Below are 19,836 nucleotides of genomic sequence, written 5' to 3' on the forward strand. Positions count from 1 at the left end.
CCTGCTCTCTCCAGGAGGGCCTCCTTCACAGCAGCCGCCCAGAGCCTGGGCTGCCACGCCGGGCACTCAGTAGTCCCTGCCTGGCACTCCTCCTGCTTTTTTCTCTCCCTTTCTGTGGGTTTTATTATTTTTGTTTCAGGTGGGGCTGCCAGGGATGAGTTATGCCTGCAGGGAGACCTGGCTGGGGGAGAAATGATCAGAAGAGCCACAATTCTTCTCTCATCCCAAGGAATGTGAGCTTTTATTCTCTCCATTTTCTTAACCAAAAATCTGTTTTAGTTTTGCTTTGGGGGCTCTTGTCACTGCTGGAAAAGGATTAGCGTTCAGAACCTGCAGCCCAGAAATGGCCCATCCCCATCCTTGCTCCCCAGATTGCCTGAGGAAATGCCATTAGGGGATTATGCCTGGAATCCTGTCACCAATGGTGACAGTGGTGACATAGCACCTACACTTTAGGGAGCCTCTACTGAGCCTTCCTCCCTTCACTGGCCTCCTTGGCAGCTCAGAGAGATAACCCTGGTAGGAGGACACTGAGGACAGAAAGATGCAGGGATTTGCCCAAGGTCACACAGTGATCAGGGCTGGCCTGGTGGAGCCTGGTCTCTGTGTCTCCACAACAGCTGGACATCCCATTCCCCACCCCACCGCAGTGGGAAGGGGGACTCCACAGCCGGTGAGGGGCTGAGCAGTGAGATCAGCAACTGAGTTTTGACTAACCCTTGAAGGAAAGCACATCAACCAAGGGGGCTTGGTCCAGCCTGGGCATGAGCTGGGGCTGGAGATGCAGCAAGGACATGTGGCTCACAGGGTGGCAGGTCTGTCCTTACCAGGAGAGCAAGGAGAGGGGGCCAGGCCTGCCTTACTCTACGGGAAGAGGCCTGCTGGGTTTCCCAGGCCTCAGCCATGTCCCTGGATAGCTGATGAACCCAAGGAGCCCTGAAAGAGTAGCTGGCTTGTTTTTCTTTTCTTTTTTTTTTTTTTTACCAACTGGAGTCAGGCCTAGAGCAGGGCACTGGCTACACAGGTACCCTAACCTCCCTCTCCTGCTCTGGCCAGCTAAGTGTCAGATGGGACAGTGGAGGGGAGACATCACACTCTGGTTACACACCACACAATGATAACCCCGCTCTCACATACACACACACACCACAGCCCACATCCACAAATCCACATTCACCTCACACCGTTGAGCCCCCAATGCCTGGGTTAAGGCCGTAAGCAGAAATGCCCCCTCAGAGGAGGGCTGTGTGGTGGGATGGGGAATGAAGGGATTTCAGAACCCTCACCTGCTCACCTCCAGATCCCAGTCCAGATGTGAACTTGTCCTGACCACCTTGCACAACACATACACACACACACGTGCACACGTGCACACACACACGGTCCCGACATTCACACAGCCACACACTCTCTACACTCACACATAAACTAAAAGACAAATGCTTGTTGTAAAGGAACACCTACGCTGTCCACATACCCCTCACCCTGCTCAGTGACACATACCCCCAGCACCACTGCACAGATCCGGACAAGACAGACACACAAGCATCCTTGAGTCCCATGAGTCCCAGGCCACCTGGCAGAGCCGCCCCTCCCCATGCACACCCCAGCTGCACTGCCACTCACAGCCATGCACCAGGAAGAGTCCGTTTTTCGAACCAGGCTTCCTAAGGTTTCCTTAGAGTACCCCAGCCCCCAATGCTGCTAGATTCTTCCTAGATTCAAGGTCCTCTCTTTCCAAGTTCCCAGAGACTCAATGCCGGGGAAGGGGGAGGCACTGCCTTCTACTGCATCCCCTGACTCAGGGGATCTTTCTGGGGCTGGGGTCCTCCCAGGAAGACTGAAGCCATGACCTCTCCCGAGGCAAGGATGGGAAGGATGTCGGCCGACTGGGGAAGGGGGTGGTGGTGGTTATAGGGGAGTAGCTTTCTCCACTTCCCGAGAAAGCCCTTGGGAACAGGCGTGCGGCCCAGGAACCAATCTCACTCTGCTCTCTTTGGACTCTGCAGGCCCGCTGGCCGGGCTTCAGGCCTGCTTCACGCTTCCCGCCGGGATCGGGCCGGCAGCCGCTGCTCCTCTGACCTCACAGTAACCTCGACCCCGTGACCGGGTCAGCCCCGAGCTGCGCGGTGAGAAGCCAGGCGCAAGCGACGGAGAAGCGGCGGGAGGACTAGCCGGGCTGCTGTTGAGAGCTGAGCGGCGGGGACGCGGCACCGCCGCACAGAGAGCGCAGCCCAGGGTGATCCTACTCGGGGCCCTGGCTACGGCGCCCGACTCCCTCTTCCTGTCCCGGTGGCCCAAAGTCAGAGCCTAGACCCCAGAGAGGCTGAAGCCGGGGCCCGAAACGACGACGGAGCTGGGACTGGAACAGGCGCCTGGGATGCAGGCAGAACCCAGACTCGAAACACTATACTCGAGCGATGCCGGGGTCTGAGTTGAGGCGGAGCCGGAGACCGAGGTCGGGAGTTAGATCGATGAGCTTGAATATGGGTTCGGATCCGAGACCGATGCGAGGCTAGTGCTTGGGGCCGGACCAGACTCGAATCCTGCCTCGAACCCAGCCGGGGTAAAAGCCGAGACCAGAGCCAGGGCAAGAGTCTGGAGCCCAGCTCGGGGTCCTGCCCGGGAGAGACGCCGGCTTGGCTGGAGTAGGAGTAGGGTTGGAACCTAGAGCCGGAGCGCACCGGAGATGCAGCCAGGTCGGCTGGGATACGAGCGGATCGGGGCAAGACGGGGACATCAGAGCTCGACCAACGCGCTGGAAGTCGGAACTTGAGCCTGAGACTCGGGCAGGATCCGAGACCAAGACAGAGACGCGACCAAACCCGAGTGGGCCACAGCAACCGGAGGCGGATCAGCAGCCCGAACCTGTGCTGGCACCCGCGCTCGGCCTGGAGCTCCTGGTTCGTGGCGCTGAGAGCCGGTGGGCTGGGCCCTCGCGGCGCGCCAGAGCATTCGGGACGCGGGGGCTCCGGAGCCAGAGACAGCGCGTCGCAAAGGCGGCCTGCGGCGGCGTTGCTGGCCCGCCTGCGGCGGCGTTGCCGGCCCAGCGGCCGCAGCCTACCTGAAGTAGTCCATCTTGCAGAAGATTTCCTTGTTCTTGATGTAGCAGCTGTTCTGCTGCCTCAGCGACGTGCGACACACGGAGCACTCGAGGCACCGCACGTGCCAGATGAGGTTGTTGACCTGGGGAGGGGGTGGAGATGCGGGGCGGCTCAGCGCGGGCCTATTTTCACGCCCGGCCCCAGCCTCCCCGGCCCCATTTGCAGACAGATACGCCAGAGCTCCGAAGGTACATGGGACTTGCCCACTTTTCCTCTGTAACACAGACTCAGGGAGGTAGAAATCAACTCTGCCCATTTTTCAGACAGGAACCCGGGAACGCAGAGAGATGCTACGATTTGCCCGAAGCCACGCAGTCAGGCAGGGATAAGCCAGGTTTCGAATTTAGTGGACCTGGCGCCGGCATCGTTTCCCTGCAGTCCTCTGAGTTGCAACCCACACCCCGCCAACACACGCAACACTCCGCCCCTGTCTCACCTTGAGCAGATATCGGTCCAGGATCTCGAGGCCGCAGCTGGAGCAGATGTTCTTGCCGGCAGACGGCACGGAGGAGGCGGCAGAGGGCGGTGAGCAGACAGATGGCGTGCTGGGCGTACAGGGAGAGGCCCGACCCTCGTCCTTGTCCAGAGGGCCTGCCAGGGCCTCAGCGTCCGACTGAGCCTGCAGTGGGGAAAGAGGGAGAGCCGCTCTCTGAGCTGAGGGCTAAGCCAGGTGCCCAGCGTTGCTGCTGCCTTGGAAACAAATCTGGGGCCTCAGCGAACCAACTAACAACGAAATGCCCCCGAAACGACAAGCCACGGGCTACAGGACAGGAATGGAAGGGCCTACTGGAGAGGACAGGACGGCTCCAACTTTTAGCACGCGCTTCCTCGGTGCCAGGAGCGGTCAAAGCTCACATTCCCGGCCAGAAAACCGAGGCTCAGAGAGGGGCGGCGCCCTCCGGCAGTCCCCCAGCGCACGGGCAGCTGTTTGGGGCCGGAAAGCCGGGTCAGCTCCCCAGGCCCCGGCCGCCGGGAGACCGGGGACCGAAAGCAGGGCCGAACGAACTCACCATGGCGGGCGGCGCGGTCCCTTCAAGGCAGCGGGTGGTCGCTTTGCAGCCGGACCCTGGCTGGGCCATCACCTGGGGGAGGGGGGAGGGAACGCAGGCGGCGGCGGCTGCAGAACTGGCTCCGCGCAGCCTGAGCCCAGCGCCTCCCCGCGCCTGTTATATAAACCGGCGCGGAACAATGAGTCCTAACTTTGTAGTGGGCATTTAAAGCCCTTCCCCACAAAAGCGGTGTCTCTCTAATGAAGCAATTTGAATTTGGATTGGATTTTTTCCCTCTCTCTCCCCCTCTCCCTGCACTTAACCCGTGGCTCTTGAAGTAATCGCTTAGTTCCCTTGCAATACAAGCCTCTGAGGGGGGAAAAAAACACGCGCACACATACAAACTACCTGCAATTAGAAATTGTCGTGAATGCCCAAGATAAGAGGTAGCCAGAGTGTCAATTCCAACTGTCAATCAGTGAGATCCATCAGGCCGCCCAAAGAATTGCAAATTTGATTTTTTAATGGTAGTAATTAAAAATCGAATTTTTTCTCCCTCCACCCACCCCCTTCCTCGCTCCCTTCTCCTCCTCTCGACACAAAATGCAAAAAGGAGAAAAGAGAGAAAGAAAGAGAAGAAAGAGATGGGGGGTGGGCGCTTGAGGAAAATAAAACCGGGAGCGTTGGGAGCACCAGCCGGTCCACCCCGCGCGCGCGGCGAAATCGGTGCGGCGATACCGACTCGGATTCAGGCGCCTTTCGCGGGCCAGTCGGAGGGAAACCCAGAGCAAAACAGGGGCTAGATCGGGGCCGAAACGGGACCAAAAAGAGAAAACGGAGACGTCCAAGAAGAGGAAAAAGCACCCTCCAGCCCCTCGGAGCGCCCGGGACCGGCCCCGCGCCGAGATTCTCAGCCTTGCGCCCGCACAACCCCCGGCGCATTGGCGCTATCAGCGCCTATTCAGACGGACAATACCCGCCTCGCCTCCTCTTGATTCGCCTGTGTCTTTGCTAAATCGCTTTTTGAGAAATTCCTTCAACATTTGCATAATGTGTTCCCGCTTTCCGCGACCCCCCCTCGCGCTCCTGCATGCTCACACACTCACATACACACACTCCCAAGCGCACCCCAGCACCCCTCCGCTCTGCGGCCGCCCGCCACCCGGCCCGGCCCGGACAACTCACCCACTCGCTCTCTCGCTCGCTCACCTGGTCGGTGGCGGGGCCGCCCTCGGCCGGCAGCCGGCAGCCCTCGGGCAGCGCCGGGGCGGCGTTCTCATGCTTCCAGTACATGGGCCGGGGAGCGGCGGGCTCAGCGGGCGCGCAGCGCGGAGAGCCGCGCCAAGGGGGGCCACGGCCGCAGCGGGAGCAAAGGCTGAAGCAGGAGCTGGAGGAGAGCGGAGGCGCCGGCCCCGCCGCCCCGGGCCCGGTCCCAGCCGCAGCCCCCGCCCCCGCCCCGGGCCCCCGCCGGTGCGCAGCCCTGGCCTCCCTGGCTGCCTCCGCCGCGGTCTCGGAAGAAGGTCCCGACAAACTCGGAGAGGCCCCCGCCCCCTCCTCCTCTCCCTCCTCCTCTCCCTCCTCCTCGTCCTCCTCCCCCTCCAGCTGCGGCGGCGGCTGCCCTGCCGCTGGAGCCCCGCTCGGTTCAAGATGAGTCATGCGTGACCAATCCCCTCCCCGCCAAGGGAGAGCGAGCCACAGCGAGGCAGCGACCCAGAGACACACACAGACATATAGACACACAGAAACTCAGAGCTGCTGACGGAGAGACTCAGAGACACGCTGACATACAAAGGCACCCTCAGGCACACACGCACCCAGCTCTCACCACCGCCCCTCCCTCAAGGGGCACCCACAGACCTCAGGTACAGCCCCACTTACTGGTACAAGAGGGATCCATGGTCACATCTTGGGCCGAGCTGGGTTTCATATAAAGTCACACATTATACTCCGTTGATGCAATCCATGCCTCCTACGTTTGTGTACATCTGATGCAAATGATGACCTGTTCGCATCATTTACAGGAGCACAAGACATCTACACATACTCACACACCTGCACAGCTGCCTCTGCTCCATAACAACTAAAGAGCACACCAGTTCCTCAGGGCTTGGGCTACATCCCATCCTAAATGGGATTGGGCTGGGTTGGGGGGGGGGTGCTCCCCTGAATTCTCCAGGGAGGGATTGTCTGGGACACCCCCTTCTTTGCAGAATTTGCTGAGCTATCCAGTCTAATGCCATCTCACCTTCTCTAGGGTTCTACTGATAGTGAGAGAGGTGGGGAAAGCAAGGAGGCCCAGGCATTTATATAGGAGACACAGCCCCCAAAGACTCAGACACAAAAGCCTCAAACTCAAAGACAAGGCCTTACACACACTAACATACTACATACATGCACAAGTGGACACTCACAGCCTCAATGCCCTTCCCACACAGACTGAGCTTAGGGAGACATGTAAATATACATCATCTTCTGAAAACAAACATGCACACTTAGATCTGGCCCTACAGACACTACGCACCCCACCTCCACCAAGTCGCACATACCATCACTTCCCTAACTACCCTCATTTACAAATGTAAACACCCCACACAACTGTTCTTACATGTGTACACACATCCATAGTTAAGAGAGCACAGACTCCCATGGAGCTCCAAACCCATGGAAAACCCCGTGTCCTCGACTCAGACACCCTCAGATATACACACATATCCCTACAGATGGCAAGGTAACCATTTATAGTCAGAAACAGCCTACACACCTCTGCAGACACAGGATTCCCAGTAGTCACGGCTTCAGTCATGCACACACACACAGGCACATCCTAACAGACACAGGCAGACAAGGGTATCTTCCCTCCAGTGTAATACTAAAGACTCACACCTGTATCCTTGAAAGAGACAAATATCTGTTTTTTTACAGACACCAAGGTACATGAAAATGGCCCCAGCCTCAGCCAATGGCATTTCCCACCCGCTGCATTTCCAGCCATTTATTGCTCTCAGATACAGACATTCAGAGTGAAAAGTTTTTCTTCGGACCCTAATCTTTCTTTTAATGTATAAATTTATTTATTTTATTTATTTATTTTTGACTGCATTGGGTCTTCATTGCTGTGCACCAGCTTTCTCTAGTTGCGGCGAGCGGGGGCTACTCATTGTGGTGGCTTCTCTTGTTATGGAGCATGGGCTCTAAGCACGCCTGAGGCATGGTAGTTGCGGCATGAGGGCTCAATAGTTGTGGCTTGCGGGCTTTAGAGCACAGGCTCAGTAGTTCTGGCGCACAGGCTTAGCTGCTCTGGGGCATGTGGGATCTTCCCAGGCCAGGGATCGAACCTGTGTCCCCTGCATTGGTAGGTGGATTCTTAACCACTGTGCTGCCAGGGAAGTCCCTGGACCCTAATCTTTTTTATTTTTTATTTTTGGCTGCACTGGGTCTTCATTGCTGCGCGTGGACTTTCTCTAGTTGCGGCGAGCGGGGGCTACTCTTCGCTGTGGTGCGTGGACTTCTCATTGCGGTGGCTTCTCTTGTTGCAGAGCACAGGCTCTAGACACGCGGGCTTCGGTAGTTGTGGCATGCGGGCTCAGCAGTTGTGGCTCGCGGGCTCTAGAGCGCAGGCTCAGCAGTTGTGGCGCACGGGCTCAGTTGCTCCGTGGCACGTGGGATCTCCCTGGACCAGGCTTGAACCTGTGTCCCTCGCATTGGTGGGCGGATTCTTAACCACTGCGCCACCAGGGAAGCCCCTGGACCCTAAGCTTTTCTACTAAGAGCACAATTGCAATGTGAAAGCTGGTGCATATGCAAACACATACACACACATACACACGCACCCTCATACATCCACATGACCACAGACGAACAACATCCTCTTCCTCAAATATCTTTTTTGAACATAATAAACCCAGCAGCCACTCCTTGGTACTTACTCCAGGACAGGCTTAACATTTTACAATCATGACTTTATTTTTTTTTTCACAATAACCCTATGATGTAGTGTCTCTTCTTGTACCCATTTCACTGATGAAGAAACTGAGGTTCAGAGAGATCATGTGATACATCCAAAATGGTGCCACATGGCTAGTAATTGTCAGGTCCAAGAACTCAAAACCAGATTCATCTGACATCAGAGTTTATGCTCTTGATTTCTAGGCTACATACATGACCATGTCCACTCTATGCACACGCACAGACACACATGTGCCCCCCCCACATTTTCCATATTATCCATCTAAAGACCTGGATATGACTCCTGGCCTCATCATTTACGGGCTAAGCTTGCTCTGTCATCTTCAAAATGGAAATAATGGTCGGGTGACTTTATCTCCTTGTTCTCGTCCCCTCTGGGTAGCTGGGGGAAGCGGGAGGTCATTGAACATTATATGAAGCTGCACATATGTCAGATGTGTGAGTGCAGAAGGACTCCAGGAAAGAAGAGGCCATGAGGATGGTACTGGCTTTGCAGGCAAGAGGTGCGGAGGAGGCTTGAGCTAAAACGAAAGGGCAGATGAAATATGGATGCATTCATGGGAGAGAAGAAAGTATTCCAGGTAGAGAGATGACGGCCAAGATTCAGAGGCTGGACAAACAAGCTGTTGTTGTCCTATGAGAAAGAACGTGAAGGATTCGCTCCCTAAGTGGTGATGGTGGTAATAATAATAATAATAATAATAATAAAACTACTGTTTATTGAGCACTTATGTGTCAAGCACTGTTTTACATGCATTATCCTCTTGACCCCTTGCAATAACTCTGCATGGAGGTTATATTATCATACTTATTTCAAAGTTGAGGAAACAAGCTTACAGAAGCCTCATTTCAAGCTCTAGCACTCAGACTCCAGAACCCAAACTCTTACCTACTATGCACTTCTGCCCCTGAATTCTGATATGGCACTCAGAAAATCAAAACTAGAATAACAGGCATTAAACTCAGTAGGGAAGCACAAACACCCTGGAGTCGGACTGCCATAGTGCCAGTCTTGACATTGCCCCTTACTACCTGGAGGACCCTGGACAAGTTATTCAGCCACTCTTCAGTCTCAGTTTTCTCATCTGTAAAGTGGGAATGATAGCAGAGTGCACTTCTTATGCTTGTGAAAATTAAGCAAATGATTCATGTAGAAGGGCTCAGAACCGTGCCTAGCACACAGAAAGCAACCAATAAATATTAGCCATTGTTACTATGGACTGGCTGCCTTTTCCAGTTGTTATTCTAGTAGGTGCCACATCAAAGAAAGTTTTTATGGAGGAAGGCAGGGCATAAGTCAACCAAAGAATCAAATATTCTCCTGAATAACTGCAGACCCATTATTCCAACCCAGGGCTTGCCTGACTTCAAAGAGGACAGAAGTGAAATTGATCTGAAAGAGAAATCTCTTCCAGCAACTCCTGACCCCAGCAGGAAAGAGAGTCCGGATAGGAGTGACCTTGGCAAAATCAGGATTAGCAAATTCAGTACATTCTATCAGAATCCTGGGGTTCTTCCTATGGGAGACTGTGGGCAGGTCACTTAGCTTCTCTGAGCCTCAGTTTCCTTACTTGCAAAAAGGGAATAACAGTACTTACCTCTCAGGATTGTGGTGACAATTAGCCGTATATTAAAAACTAATATTTTAAAAGTGTTGCCTCTACTTCTGGCACAGTATAAGCACCTTCCGTGTATAACGCCATCAGTAGTCCACATATATAATGTCATCAGCATCCTACATATACAACGTCCTAAGCGCCCTGCATGTATAATGTCTTCTAGTTCTCACCTCAGTCTTTCTCCTGGTCACTAAATAGGATGTGGTCATCCCATCCCCTGGGGTGAGTTTTGCAATCCTCCTCCACCTGAGTCACAGTCCAAGATTTGGGTTTATAAAGAGGCTTCATTAGGAACTGGTGAATTCTGTGCGAGCGCCCCCAGCAGCGGTTCCGCCCCACCGGGGAGTAACTCTAGGAAGGTAATGTGAGCTGGGGGAGGCTGGAGACCCAACTTCGCATTTATTTACTCTGACAGCTAAATTGGTGAGCACGAGGGGACATCAGATGAAAGGCATTTCAGAGTCAATACTAAATACAATATTTAAACATACAGGTTGTGACAAATGGGAGGAGGTGACAGGAGAAGACACGGGCAGCGCTCCCCTCCCTGGCTCAGGACCCAGTCCTCACCTGTCACCTTCCTGGGCACTTCCTGTTTGAGTAGAGGAAAGAGCACAGGATGCGGTACGGACCACATGACCCTAGGCAAGCAGTTGACCTCTCCTGGCCTCGGCGTCCTCATCGGTAAAATGTGTGTGTGTTATTTGAATCAGATGATGGTGGAAGTGATGGAGAGACTACTAGCCTTGGAGTCAGATAGACCTGAGGTCAAATCCCAGCCCAGTCACTTCCTGGCTGGGTGAACTTGGACTAGTCACTTATCAGCTTCCTAAACTATGGGGATAATAACCTCAGAGGGTACATGAGATAATCAGTGTGCAAGGGCTTTTAGACTTCAAAGTATATTGCAAACGTGAGCAGCTGTGATCATAAAGTCGTTCAGTCCTCTTTCAGTTCTGACGTCCACTGTGTAAATTCAAGTCAGCAGACATTTATGAGGCACTGACTCTGTGCCAGCCTCCACAGACGAAGCACAGGGAACAGTAAACCATGAGGAGCCCCGTCTACAGGGCAAGAAGAGAGCCAGTATTTGCAGTGTAGCAGGACAGGTGCTACACAGTGGGGAGCATAGGTGCTAGAGAAGCAAGGAGGTGGGGCATTGAAATTGGCTCATGGGGTAGCGTTTAGAAAAGTCGTCCTAGAGGGGGTGACCTTTCAGTGCAGTCCTAAGGGATGAGTAAGTCTGAGGCAGGCCAGGGCTGGAAGGGGTTGGATCAGGATGGAGGGTGGGTGCCCAGTCAATGGTTTGCTGGGGCAATGTTGGGAGATGAGCTGGGGAGGTGGCTAGGAGCCAGATCGGGGAGGGCTGAGCGCTGAGCGGAGGCGCTGGGATTCCTCTTGAAAGCTATGGGTCTACGAGTCAACAGTTCTACAGGAAGCAGCATCCTGTCCCTGCAGATGCAGCATGGTGCAGTGGTTAGGGAATCTGGGTTTGGAGCCAGGTCGCCTGAGTTAACACCTGAGTCTATTACACACTGGTTGCAGGACCTGAGGTGGGTGACAAACTCCATGAGCCTGAGTTTCCTCAACCACAAAATAGGCCTTAACAGAGAACCGATTTACAAGTGCTGTGATGATTCCAAGAGAGCAAGATGAATCTCTGAGTTGAGAGGTTGGCACTGGCCTGGCATCCAGTAAGCACTCAGTCACCGAGTGCCATAGTCATTGTAAGAAGAGGGTGTAATGGGGCACAGGAGGCTCTAGCTAACTGGGGTGTCCTCAAGGGGCTAGATTTCCCCTCCTCAGAGAATTCTGCCCTGGCCACACTGTTTGAAATGAATCTCTCTCATTAATCTCTTTCCAGCAGAAGGTAGATGAGGCTTAAAAGTAGGCTAGCCTGGGATAAGTCTTGCATAGCATGCTAAGGCATTTCAACTTCAAAATATAAACTGTGAAGGGCCATGGTCAAACTGCGGCCTTGGAAAGATGACTTAAGCAGTGGCTTGAGGATAGATTTGAAGGGGATGAGTCCTTCCCTGAGTCCTGAAGATACTGCAATAATCTAAGGGAGAGGTGATGAGGCAGCTTCAGGGACAAGGATGGAAAAAGGGCATATAATGAAAAGTTAATTATTATCTGTCACTTTATTATGTTATATATGATCATATATGATATACATTTATAACTATACATATAACAATATAGTATATACATATATAACTATACATATAACAATAACATCCAGTTTCCTAATCTTTATATATTTAAGCTGTATATGATATTACATAAGATCATATATAAAATATTGATGTAATATATGATTCTATATAACATCATATATAATCTTAATATATAAAGTTGACTATTTAGGAGACTGGATTTGGGGGGTGAGTGAAAGGAAAATGTCAAAGAAAACTCACAGGTTTCTAATTTTTAATTTATTTTTAATAAACATTATGTTGTTCCCAAACACAAGGAACACAGTAGTAGTTGGGAAGCGGCAAGGGGGAGTAACGAGCTCGGTTTTGGTTCGGGTACCAGGGGAATATTCAGGTGGAGGTGCCCAGGATTGAACTGGACAGATAGGTCTGTAGCTCAGAAGAGAGGCTGGGACTAGCTCAGAAGAGAGAAAGGAACTTCAGAGACATCAGTGCAGGGATGGCAGTTGAAACCAAAGGAGTTGAAAATTTCCAGCATCCAGGATTAACTCCACATACAGAAGAGAGTTGACTGGTGTCCTTTCCGAGTTCACGGGGAAGCAGCTTGTCCTCAAGGCTCGTCTATTTTCAGTGAGAATCATTTTTTAAATTATAAATAAATAAATCTCCATATAGATAGAGTGATGAGTCCTAAAGCAGAACCAGGCACTTAAGAAGCAGAAAGGCAGTGAACTGCCTTGGAGGGGGTGTGAGGATGGGTAGGGAGGTGTCTGATAGACAAATGGGGTCGAGGTGCACGGAAGAGACTTTGCAGGTAGAAGGAACATCTTGTACAAGGACACGGGGAACTGGGAAGTTGCATGGTGTTGGGGTGTACAAGCAGTTTTGTCTGGTTAGGGGGAGAATGTACATTGGGGCACACTGCAGAAGGCCTCATACTCCTGGCTTATCCTGTGGGTAGATGAGCTCTCATGATCACTTCATTGGGCTTTGTTCTCCCTCCGACACTCTTCTTAAACCTTTTGCCTGGCTAGTGTTTAAACACCCTTCAGCGCTCAGCTCACCTGCTGCTTCCCCTGGGAAGTCATCTCTGCCCTCACCTCCCTTTCCGGCTTGGTTAAGTGCCCACCTTCTGCGCTCCTGCAGCTCCCAAATCTTCCCTTTATCAAGGCACACGATAGTACACAGGGACCGTGCCTCCTCATCTTTACACCTTCCATGCCTGCCATGTGTAGGTGTTTGAGGAATGAACTACTTTCCTTTTGCTGAGGTCGCTGGCCAGAATTTTTTAATGGGGAGAGGCCTGTTTTCAGTGAAAGTAAACAATTTTGTTTTTTAAGGTCAAATTTTAGATTCTACCTTAGAAAGGTCACAGGGCATATCAAAAATAAAATGCCATTCTGTATAATCAGAAATCCTAGCCAAGTAAGACTGAAAGCAGAGGAAGGAAGATGCAGCCCCATGTCCTGGGAGAAATTCTGAGGTCTGTTTTTTTTTAACTTGGGATTCAAGTCTCTCTCCAGAGACCATTAAGGAGAGCCTGCCTGAGAACGAAACTAACCCAGAGGAAAACACAATCAAGAGATAGACAGATTCCTGACCATCATTCGAACACCTGGTCTTTTTAGTTCCCTGAGCCAATAAATTTCCTACCAGAAGGTAGCTGGAGTAGGGTTTTTGTCACTTGAACTGAGTCCTGACTAACCTGCTTGCACAGCTGGGGCTAGAACACCAAAGATCTTTGCGTCTTGTTTCCTCCTGTACAGTGAGGGAATTTAGCCTGCACTTGTATAGTTTTTTTCAGTAGTGATGCTACTAGACTTGGACAGCCAGTTAGGGGGCCAGACATGTGATAAGGAACTGACACCATTCTCTCGCCTCTGTGCTGCTTTTATTCTCTGCTTTTAACACCGGAACTGTTGACACTGCAAAGGTTTAGAAAGACATTTCCACAAATGGAATATACTTTAGAGCAGCGGTTGGCAAATATTTTCCATGAAGGGCCAGATGGTAAATATTTCAGGCTCTGCGAGCCATACAGTCTTTGTTGCACTAAACTCTGTAACTGTAGTGGGAAAATAGCCATGGACAATATGTAAATGAATGGACATGGCTATGTTCCAATACAACTTGTGGATACTGAAATTCAAAATTCATCTAATTTTCATATGTCACAGGATAGTATTCTTGACTTTTCCCCCAACCATTTAAAAATGTAAAACCCATTCTTAGCTCTGTGGGCTGTACGAAGAAGGCACAGGCCAGTTTGCTGATGCAACGAACACCGGACTAGGATTCGACCTAACGTTCTTCTGTTAACTACATGATCCTGGCCAAGTCACTTTGTCTCTCTGGGTTTGTGTTTTTTCCATCTGGACGGTGAGGGGGCTACCTGGGATGGCCTTTCAAGGTCCTTCAGTTCTCAAGTACCACGATTCTGATTTTTCGTCAACAAATATTTATTAAGCCTCTATGCATACCTAGCATTCTTTTCAATGTTGGGGACACAGCAGTGAATAGAATCCTGCTTCCATAGAACTTACATTCTAACGGAAAAAAAAAAAAGAAGAGAAAATGAGTTTGTATATGATGTTGGGTAGTGATAAGAGCTATTTAGAAAATAAAGAAGGAGAAAAGGATTAGGAAGTGACAGGGCTGTGATTCTAGAAAGGGAGGTCAAGTAGCCTCTTGGACACTGACCTTTGAATGGAGACTTGAACAAATGAGCGAGTGTGGGCTCTGAGAGCAGCCAATGCCAAGGCCTCGTGGTAGGAGCTCCCTGTATTCAAAGAATAACAAGGCCAGTGTGGCTGGAGCACGGTGAACAAAAGGGATAAATAGGCTGTAGGGTCAGGCAGGTTGTCAGCGACAGGTCATTTAGGGCCTTTGGATTTAGGTCTTTGGATTTTATTCTAGGTGTGATGGAAAGCCCTTGAGAAGGGAATGGCACACTCAGATTTGGAAAGGATAGCTCTGGCTACTGTGGAGGCAGGGAGATAATTAGGAAGGTACTGCAACAGCCCAGGCAAGAGATGACAATGGTTTGAACAAAAATGGTAGTGCTGAAACGTGATGAAAGCGCTTAGATTCAAGATTTTTTGTTTGTTTTTTCAAGATGTATTTTGAAAGCAGACTTGGCAGGATTTGTTGGAGGACTGGGTAGGAGGAGCAGAAGAGAAAAAGAGAAATCAGGGATAAACATGATGGAATCAAATCATATTTTAGGAACATAATGATTACATAAAGGAAATATTTAACATTAACTTGTAAGGTAAGACTTATTTAATCCTATTATTTTATATAGTAGTACTAAAAAAACACAGATGTACTTGGTGATTTAGAAATTAACTGTACATACCTTAATAGACAAGGGACAGCTCTAGAATACATGGTTTTAAAAACTTTGGCTGTTGATTTTTTTTTTTTTTTGCGGTACACAGGCCTCTTACTGCTGTGGCCTCTCCTGTTGCGGAGCACAGGCTCTGGATGCGCAGGCTCAGCGGCCATGGCTCACGGGCCCAGCCGCTCTGCGGCATGTGGGATCTTCCTGGACCGGGGCACGAACCCATGTCCCCTGCATCGGCAGGCGGACTGTCAACCACTGCGCCACCAAGGAAGCCCTGGCTGTTGATTTTTGAAAGGCTTTGAAAAATCTTTCATGTGATTCTTTTCCCTAATACTGAGATGCCAATTACAGAAAATCAACTGGGTAGGGTTACAGTTTGCATTTGATAAAATAGGAGTTGAGATTAAGAAGATATTTCCCTCAGTTCTTCACTCTTGTATAAATCAAAATTGTGACTTAATTTTAGCAAAACAGTAAACCAATAAATAATTTTAAAGTACAGGTAACTTCATAACAGTTGACCAAGTTAACACATATTTTACAAGTGTTTCATCAAACCGCTTTCAGCATATTTATGACACACACATTTATTCTTTTGAAACCCCTACTTTGAAAGAGGGCCTAAGCACATTATCATACTTCAGGGGACTTCCATTAACAACTTCTTTTCAAATAGATTTATAGTGAGAACAGCTAGTCTCTTTACTCATCTCTAACAGAAGCAGGCCGGCAGAAAAGGTGGACAGAACTGCCTCTGAGGTCTGAGAAGGCACTTAGAAACAGCACCCGGCCTGGACACACTGGCCCACGTCCTGAGGGGAAACAAGCCTCTCTGAGAGCCGTGGTCTTCACTGCAGGAGATGGACGAGAGAAGACACAACCGCAGACACTCTCTTGCATTTATTCACACAGAGGAATAAGAATCGGTACAAATAACAAACATTGCTTTAAATACAAATAAATAGCTCTGGTTTCTAAAGGAAACAACTCTAGATAATTCAAAGTTAAGTATTTTCTAAGTTCCTATTAAAAATAGAAGACTATTTTGCATTAAGTCCTACTCCACCATAACTCTCTGAGGACTTAAGGATAAAATGGTGAATTCTATGCTCTCAGAAGTCACCAGAAAAATGGGAGATAATGCTTCTTCCTCCCTGACCTATCCCCCAAATGGAAAGAGAGTTACTTGCATCTTAGACTGAGCTCATAAACGCAGCAAGTATTTAACATTTAAAGATATCTGAAAAGCTTTACCTTGGGAAAGGTGATAAGAATTTCTCTGAACCGGTTCTGTGAATTCTGAAACCTCACTGTGCTGAAGTTTTGGTTCAAGTGTCTTAAATTCATTTATGCTCATAGGAAGACTTAAGTTCCTATAATGAAAGCTTCCTCTTGCTAGGAAAAATGACAGTAAACAGTCTGTACTCACTAAGAGTGGCACGCTGGGTAACAAAATGATTTACCTGGTAAAGAAGCAATGGTGCTGCCCAATGAAACAGTCTGTCAACCTTGCACCAAAATGACCAACCAACACTGCTGACAGAAACACACTCCCAAATCTGTTGATATCTTTTTCTTTCTCTACTGTTATATTTAAAATGTTCACAGAGGCAAAAAATATCTGGGGAGAAGTAGGTTCTAAAAATGAAGAATCGTTTTAAAGTCATGCAGTCTTTTTAAAAACCACATAAAATATGAGGTCATTACGATCTTGGTGCCAGAAGAGTGCCTGCTCCATTGACTTTCTGTGTCCACTGCATGTCCCCACCTCAACCCACATAAGAGAATTTGATTTCTTCTACTCAGACCTCTACACAATTATTAATAAATAACATGTTTGTTAGAGATCAATATAGCAATGTTTAAGTTTTCAAAGAAATTTTGCTTTTCTATTTAGATTGACCATGATACAATTCCAAATAGAATATCCTCATGCTATTAAAAACAATCTCATGCAATAAATGCAATTTTAAAGTCCCATATTAATAATGACATTTGGTATTATAGAGGCAGGATTATTTAGAGTCTTAAAAAATGATCCCAGTAGAAAAACTGGATTTCCAAACAGAAATATCCGTTGTGGTATAAAATGCTAAATTTCATTCTACAGTTTTGTCAATGCAAACCATTTTTTAAGATATACACCATGTTTTCCTAGTTGGGATTTTGAAACAATAAGCATAATTTTTAAACATATTACCACAACATTTGCTCAAAGAAACAGCTCTTTTTGCCAAGAACCTTTTCTTTTAGTCCAGTTGGAGGGATTTCCATAGAGAATTCTGGAACAGCAGTTCTGAACATGATTCAAAAATCTCTCACTTCCCTCCCTTTTACTTCTTCTTTATGTTGTAAAGACACTTGAGTACAGAAAAATGTTTTGTTTGTTTTTTTTAAGACGGATATTAATAACTTAAGTTTCCTGATTTAAATAGTAACATTTTTTATGTTTGCCTTTCTCTCTGGCACACTATATAATGTTTCTGGAGTTACAAATCCAAACAAACCAGCCAACTAGAGCATCCCAGTGTTCAAATCACAGTTTTGGATACAATCCTATTTATTCTGGATGATGCTCAATTCCACACATACTCCAGGGAAGAAACATCCATAAGAACATCCAAAGACGTTATGTTACCAAATTCTAACATGTGACCGTGCTCTGTCGGATAGTACCATTCACAGCTACAAGCACAAAGGCAGAGGATTTCAGGTGTGGAGACCAATTTGCTTTTGCTGTTATGGTAATTCATAACCATCATCTTCGAGATTTCCAAGCTGTTCTAGAATAAGGAGTAGTCCTTTTTTTATCTGGTGGCTTGAAGTAGGAATAAACAGGTGCTGCTGGATACTCTGCATCAGGGTTTTCTGCCATCATTTTCAGCTTTGCTTCAATGGCTTTTATCTTTGCAGTGACACTGGAAAAAGGACAGCAGAGGATCAGAGTGGGTACGTTCAGAGAATACCTGTGTCTTTCATCTTCTTTGTGCCTCTTAAGCATATCAGAGTAGCAACAAGATACTCAAACACAAACATGCAAGCATTTCATAGAAAACACATATAAAAACAACGTTCTCATTTTAGGAAAGAGATCAAGTCTGGTCCATCTATTAAGTTTTTTCTGTAAGACACTGTTAGAAGTACTTTGAATATTGCTACATTTAAACCTCAGACACCAACACTGATCAGCACCTTAGTGTCTGTAGATAGTAGGCACTCAAAAATAATTTGTGTAGGAATTCAAAGCAGAGTCTGGAAGAGATGTGTACACTCATGTTCATGGTAGCATTATTCACAATAAACTGTGGAAGCAACCCAAGTGTCCATGTAAGTATGAATGGTTAAGCAAAATATGGTATATACATATGCTACAATGCGGATGAACCTGGAGGACATTACACTAAGTTAAACAAATGTTAAAAAGTTAAATACTGTTTGATTCCATTTACATGAGGTACTTAAATGAGTAGTCAAAATCACAGAGACACAAAGTGGAATGGTGGTTGCCAGGCGCTTGGCGGAGGTGGGAATGGGGAGTTAATGTTTAATGGGTGTAGAGCTTCAGTTTTACAAGAGGAGAAGAATTACGGAGACAGATGGTGGTGCTGGTTGTAGATTATGAATGTATTTAATTAATACCGTTGAACTGTACACTTAAAAATGGTTAAGATGGTAAATGCTATATTATGTGTATTTTACCACAATTAGAAAAAATGGAAGAAATGATTCACGTATGTTATATTCTTCACTTTACAGATAAAGAAAACAAGGCATAGAAAGGTTAACTTAGCTAGTGCTATACCGCTAGTGAGTGGCAGAGTTGAGATTTGAATACAATTGGACTCCAGGGCTATACTATGAGCTATATTATACTGTACCACCTTCTGAATCACTAAATAATAATGGAAAAAAAATCCTGGAACTCCTACAAAGTCCCTGTTTACTGACAAATGTGTGTTTAGGCTATCATTTAGAGTGCTTACAATGAGCCAGGCAGTGGTCCAGCATTTTACTTATATTGTTTCTAATCCTTGCAACAATATTGCAAGGGTTTTGATCCACATTTTACAGATAAACAAATGCATAGAGGTAGGGATTCACCCAAGGTTCACACAGCTAAGAAATTGTGGAGCCAGGATTCAAGCCCAGTTTATCATCAAAGTCCTTGTTTTTTCCTCTCCATTAGGTTGGGAGCTGAGTAGCCATGTATTAGAGAGAAGGGGTGAGGAGACACTGCAGAAGTTGTGAGGAATTCCCTTCTGATCAAGGTCACTGCTATCCCTGGACCAGAATGCAAAGCACTTAGGCAGAGTATTTTTTGGCCCACGACTCCCTTTATTTTCCATTCTGATGCTGTCAATGGTCTACAGTCTGGGACAGAAACTTGGGAGGGAATGTGCACATGGCCTTTTAGAGAGCCTCAAAAGGCATACATCTGCACATACTCATGATTTTACACCGGCAACGTAAAATTAAAAAACTAAATTGCAATAAAAAAGAACCCTGGGCTTCCCTGGTGGCGCAGTGGTTGAGAGTCCACCTGCCGATGCAGGGGACATGGGCTCATGCCCCGGTCTGGGAAGATCCCACATGCCACGGAGTGGCTAGGCCCGTGAGCCATGGCTGCTGAGCCTGCGCGTCCGGAGCCTGTGC

The 19,836-nt window shown here is 48.5% G+C and overlaps 2 protein-coding genes across 4 annotated transcripts in view; both read right to left on the reverse strand.

Annotated features, from left to right (window-relative positions):
* The window catches only part of LHX6 (LIM homeobox 6), a 23,449-nt gene extending 17,964 nt beyond the window's left edge, over window positions 1-5,485 (reverse strand). The window contains exons 1-4 of one of the 3 annotated variants that reach the window (XM_007468358.1): window positions 5,303-5,485; window positions 4,115-4,186; window positions 3,541-3,723; window positions 3,065-3,186 (exon numbers count right to left, since the gene is read on the reverse strand). In XM_007468358.1, coding sequence (XP_007468420.1) covers window positions 3,065-3,186; window positions 3,541-3,723; window positions 4,115-4,186; window positions 5,303-5,386 — 461 coding nt within the window. In that variant the 5' untranslated portion in view covers window positions 5,387-5,485. Of the gene's footprint in view, window positions 1-3,064; window positions 3,187-3,540; window positions 3,724-4,114; window positions 4,187-4,984; window positions 5,107-5,302 lie in introns of those variants that run through there. The other 2 variants (XM_007468360.1, XM_007468359.1) reach the window with 2 other exon arrangements.
* A 12,067-nt stretch (window positions 5,486-17,552) lies between these two features.
* RBM18 (RNA binding motif protein 18) overlaps window positions 17,553-19,836 on the reverse strand; it is a 19,891-nt gene continuing 17,607 nt past the window's right edge. The window contains exon 6 of the mRNA XM_007468363.1: window positions 17,553-18,101. Coding sequence (XP_007468425.1) covers window positions 17,942-18,101 — 160 coding nt within the window. The 3' untranslated portion in view covers window positions 17,553-17,941. The remainder of the gene's footprint in view (window positions 18,102-19,836) is intronic.

The sequence above is a fragment of the Lipotes vexillifer genome, unplaced genomic scaffold (assembly GCF_000442215.2).
Source record: "Lipotes vexillifer unplaced genomic scaffold, Lipotes_vexillifer_v1.1 scaffold1285, whole genome shotgun sequence".
Classification (NCBI taxonomy): domain Eukaryota; kingdom Metazoa; phylum Chordata; class Mammalia; order Artiodactyla; family Lipotidae; genus Lipotes; species Lipotes vexillifer.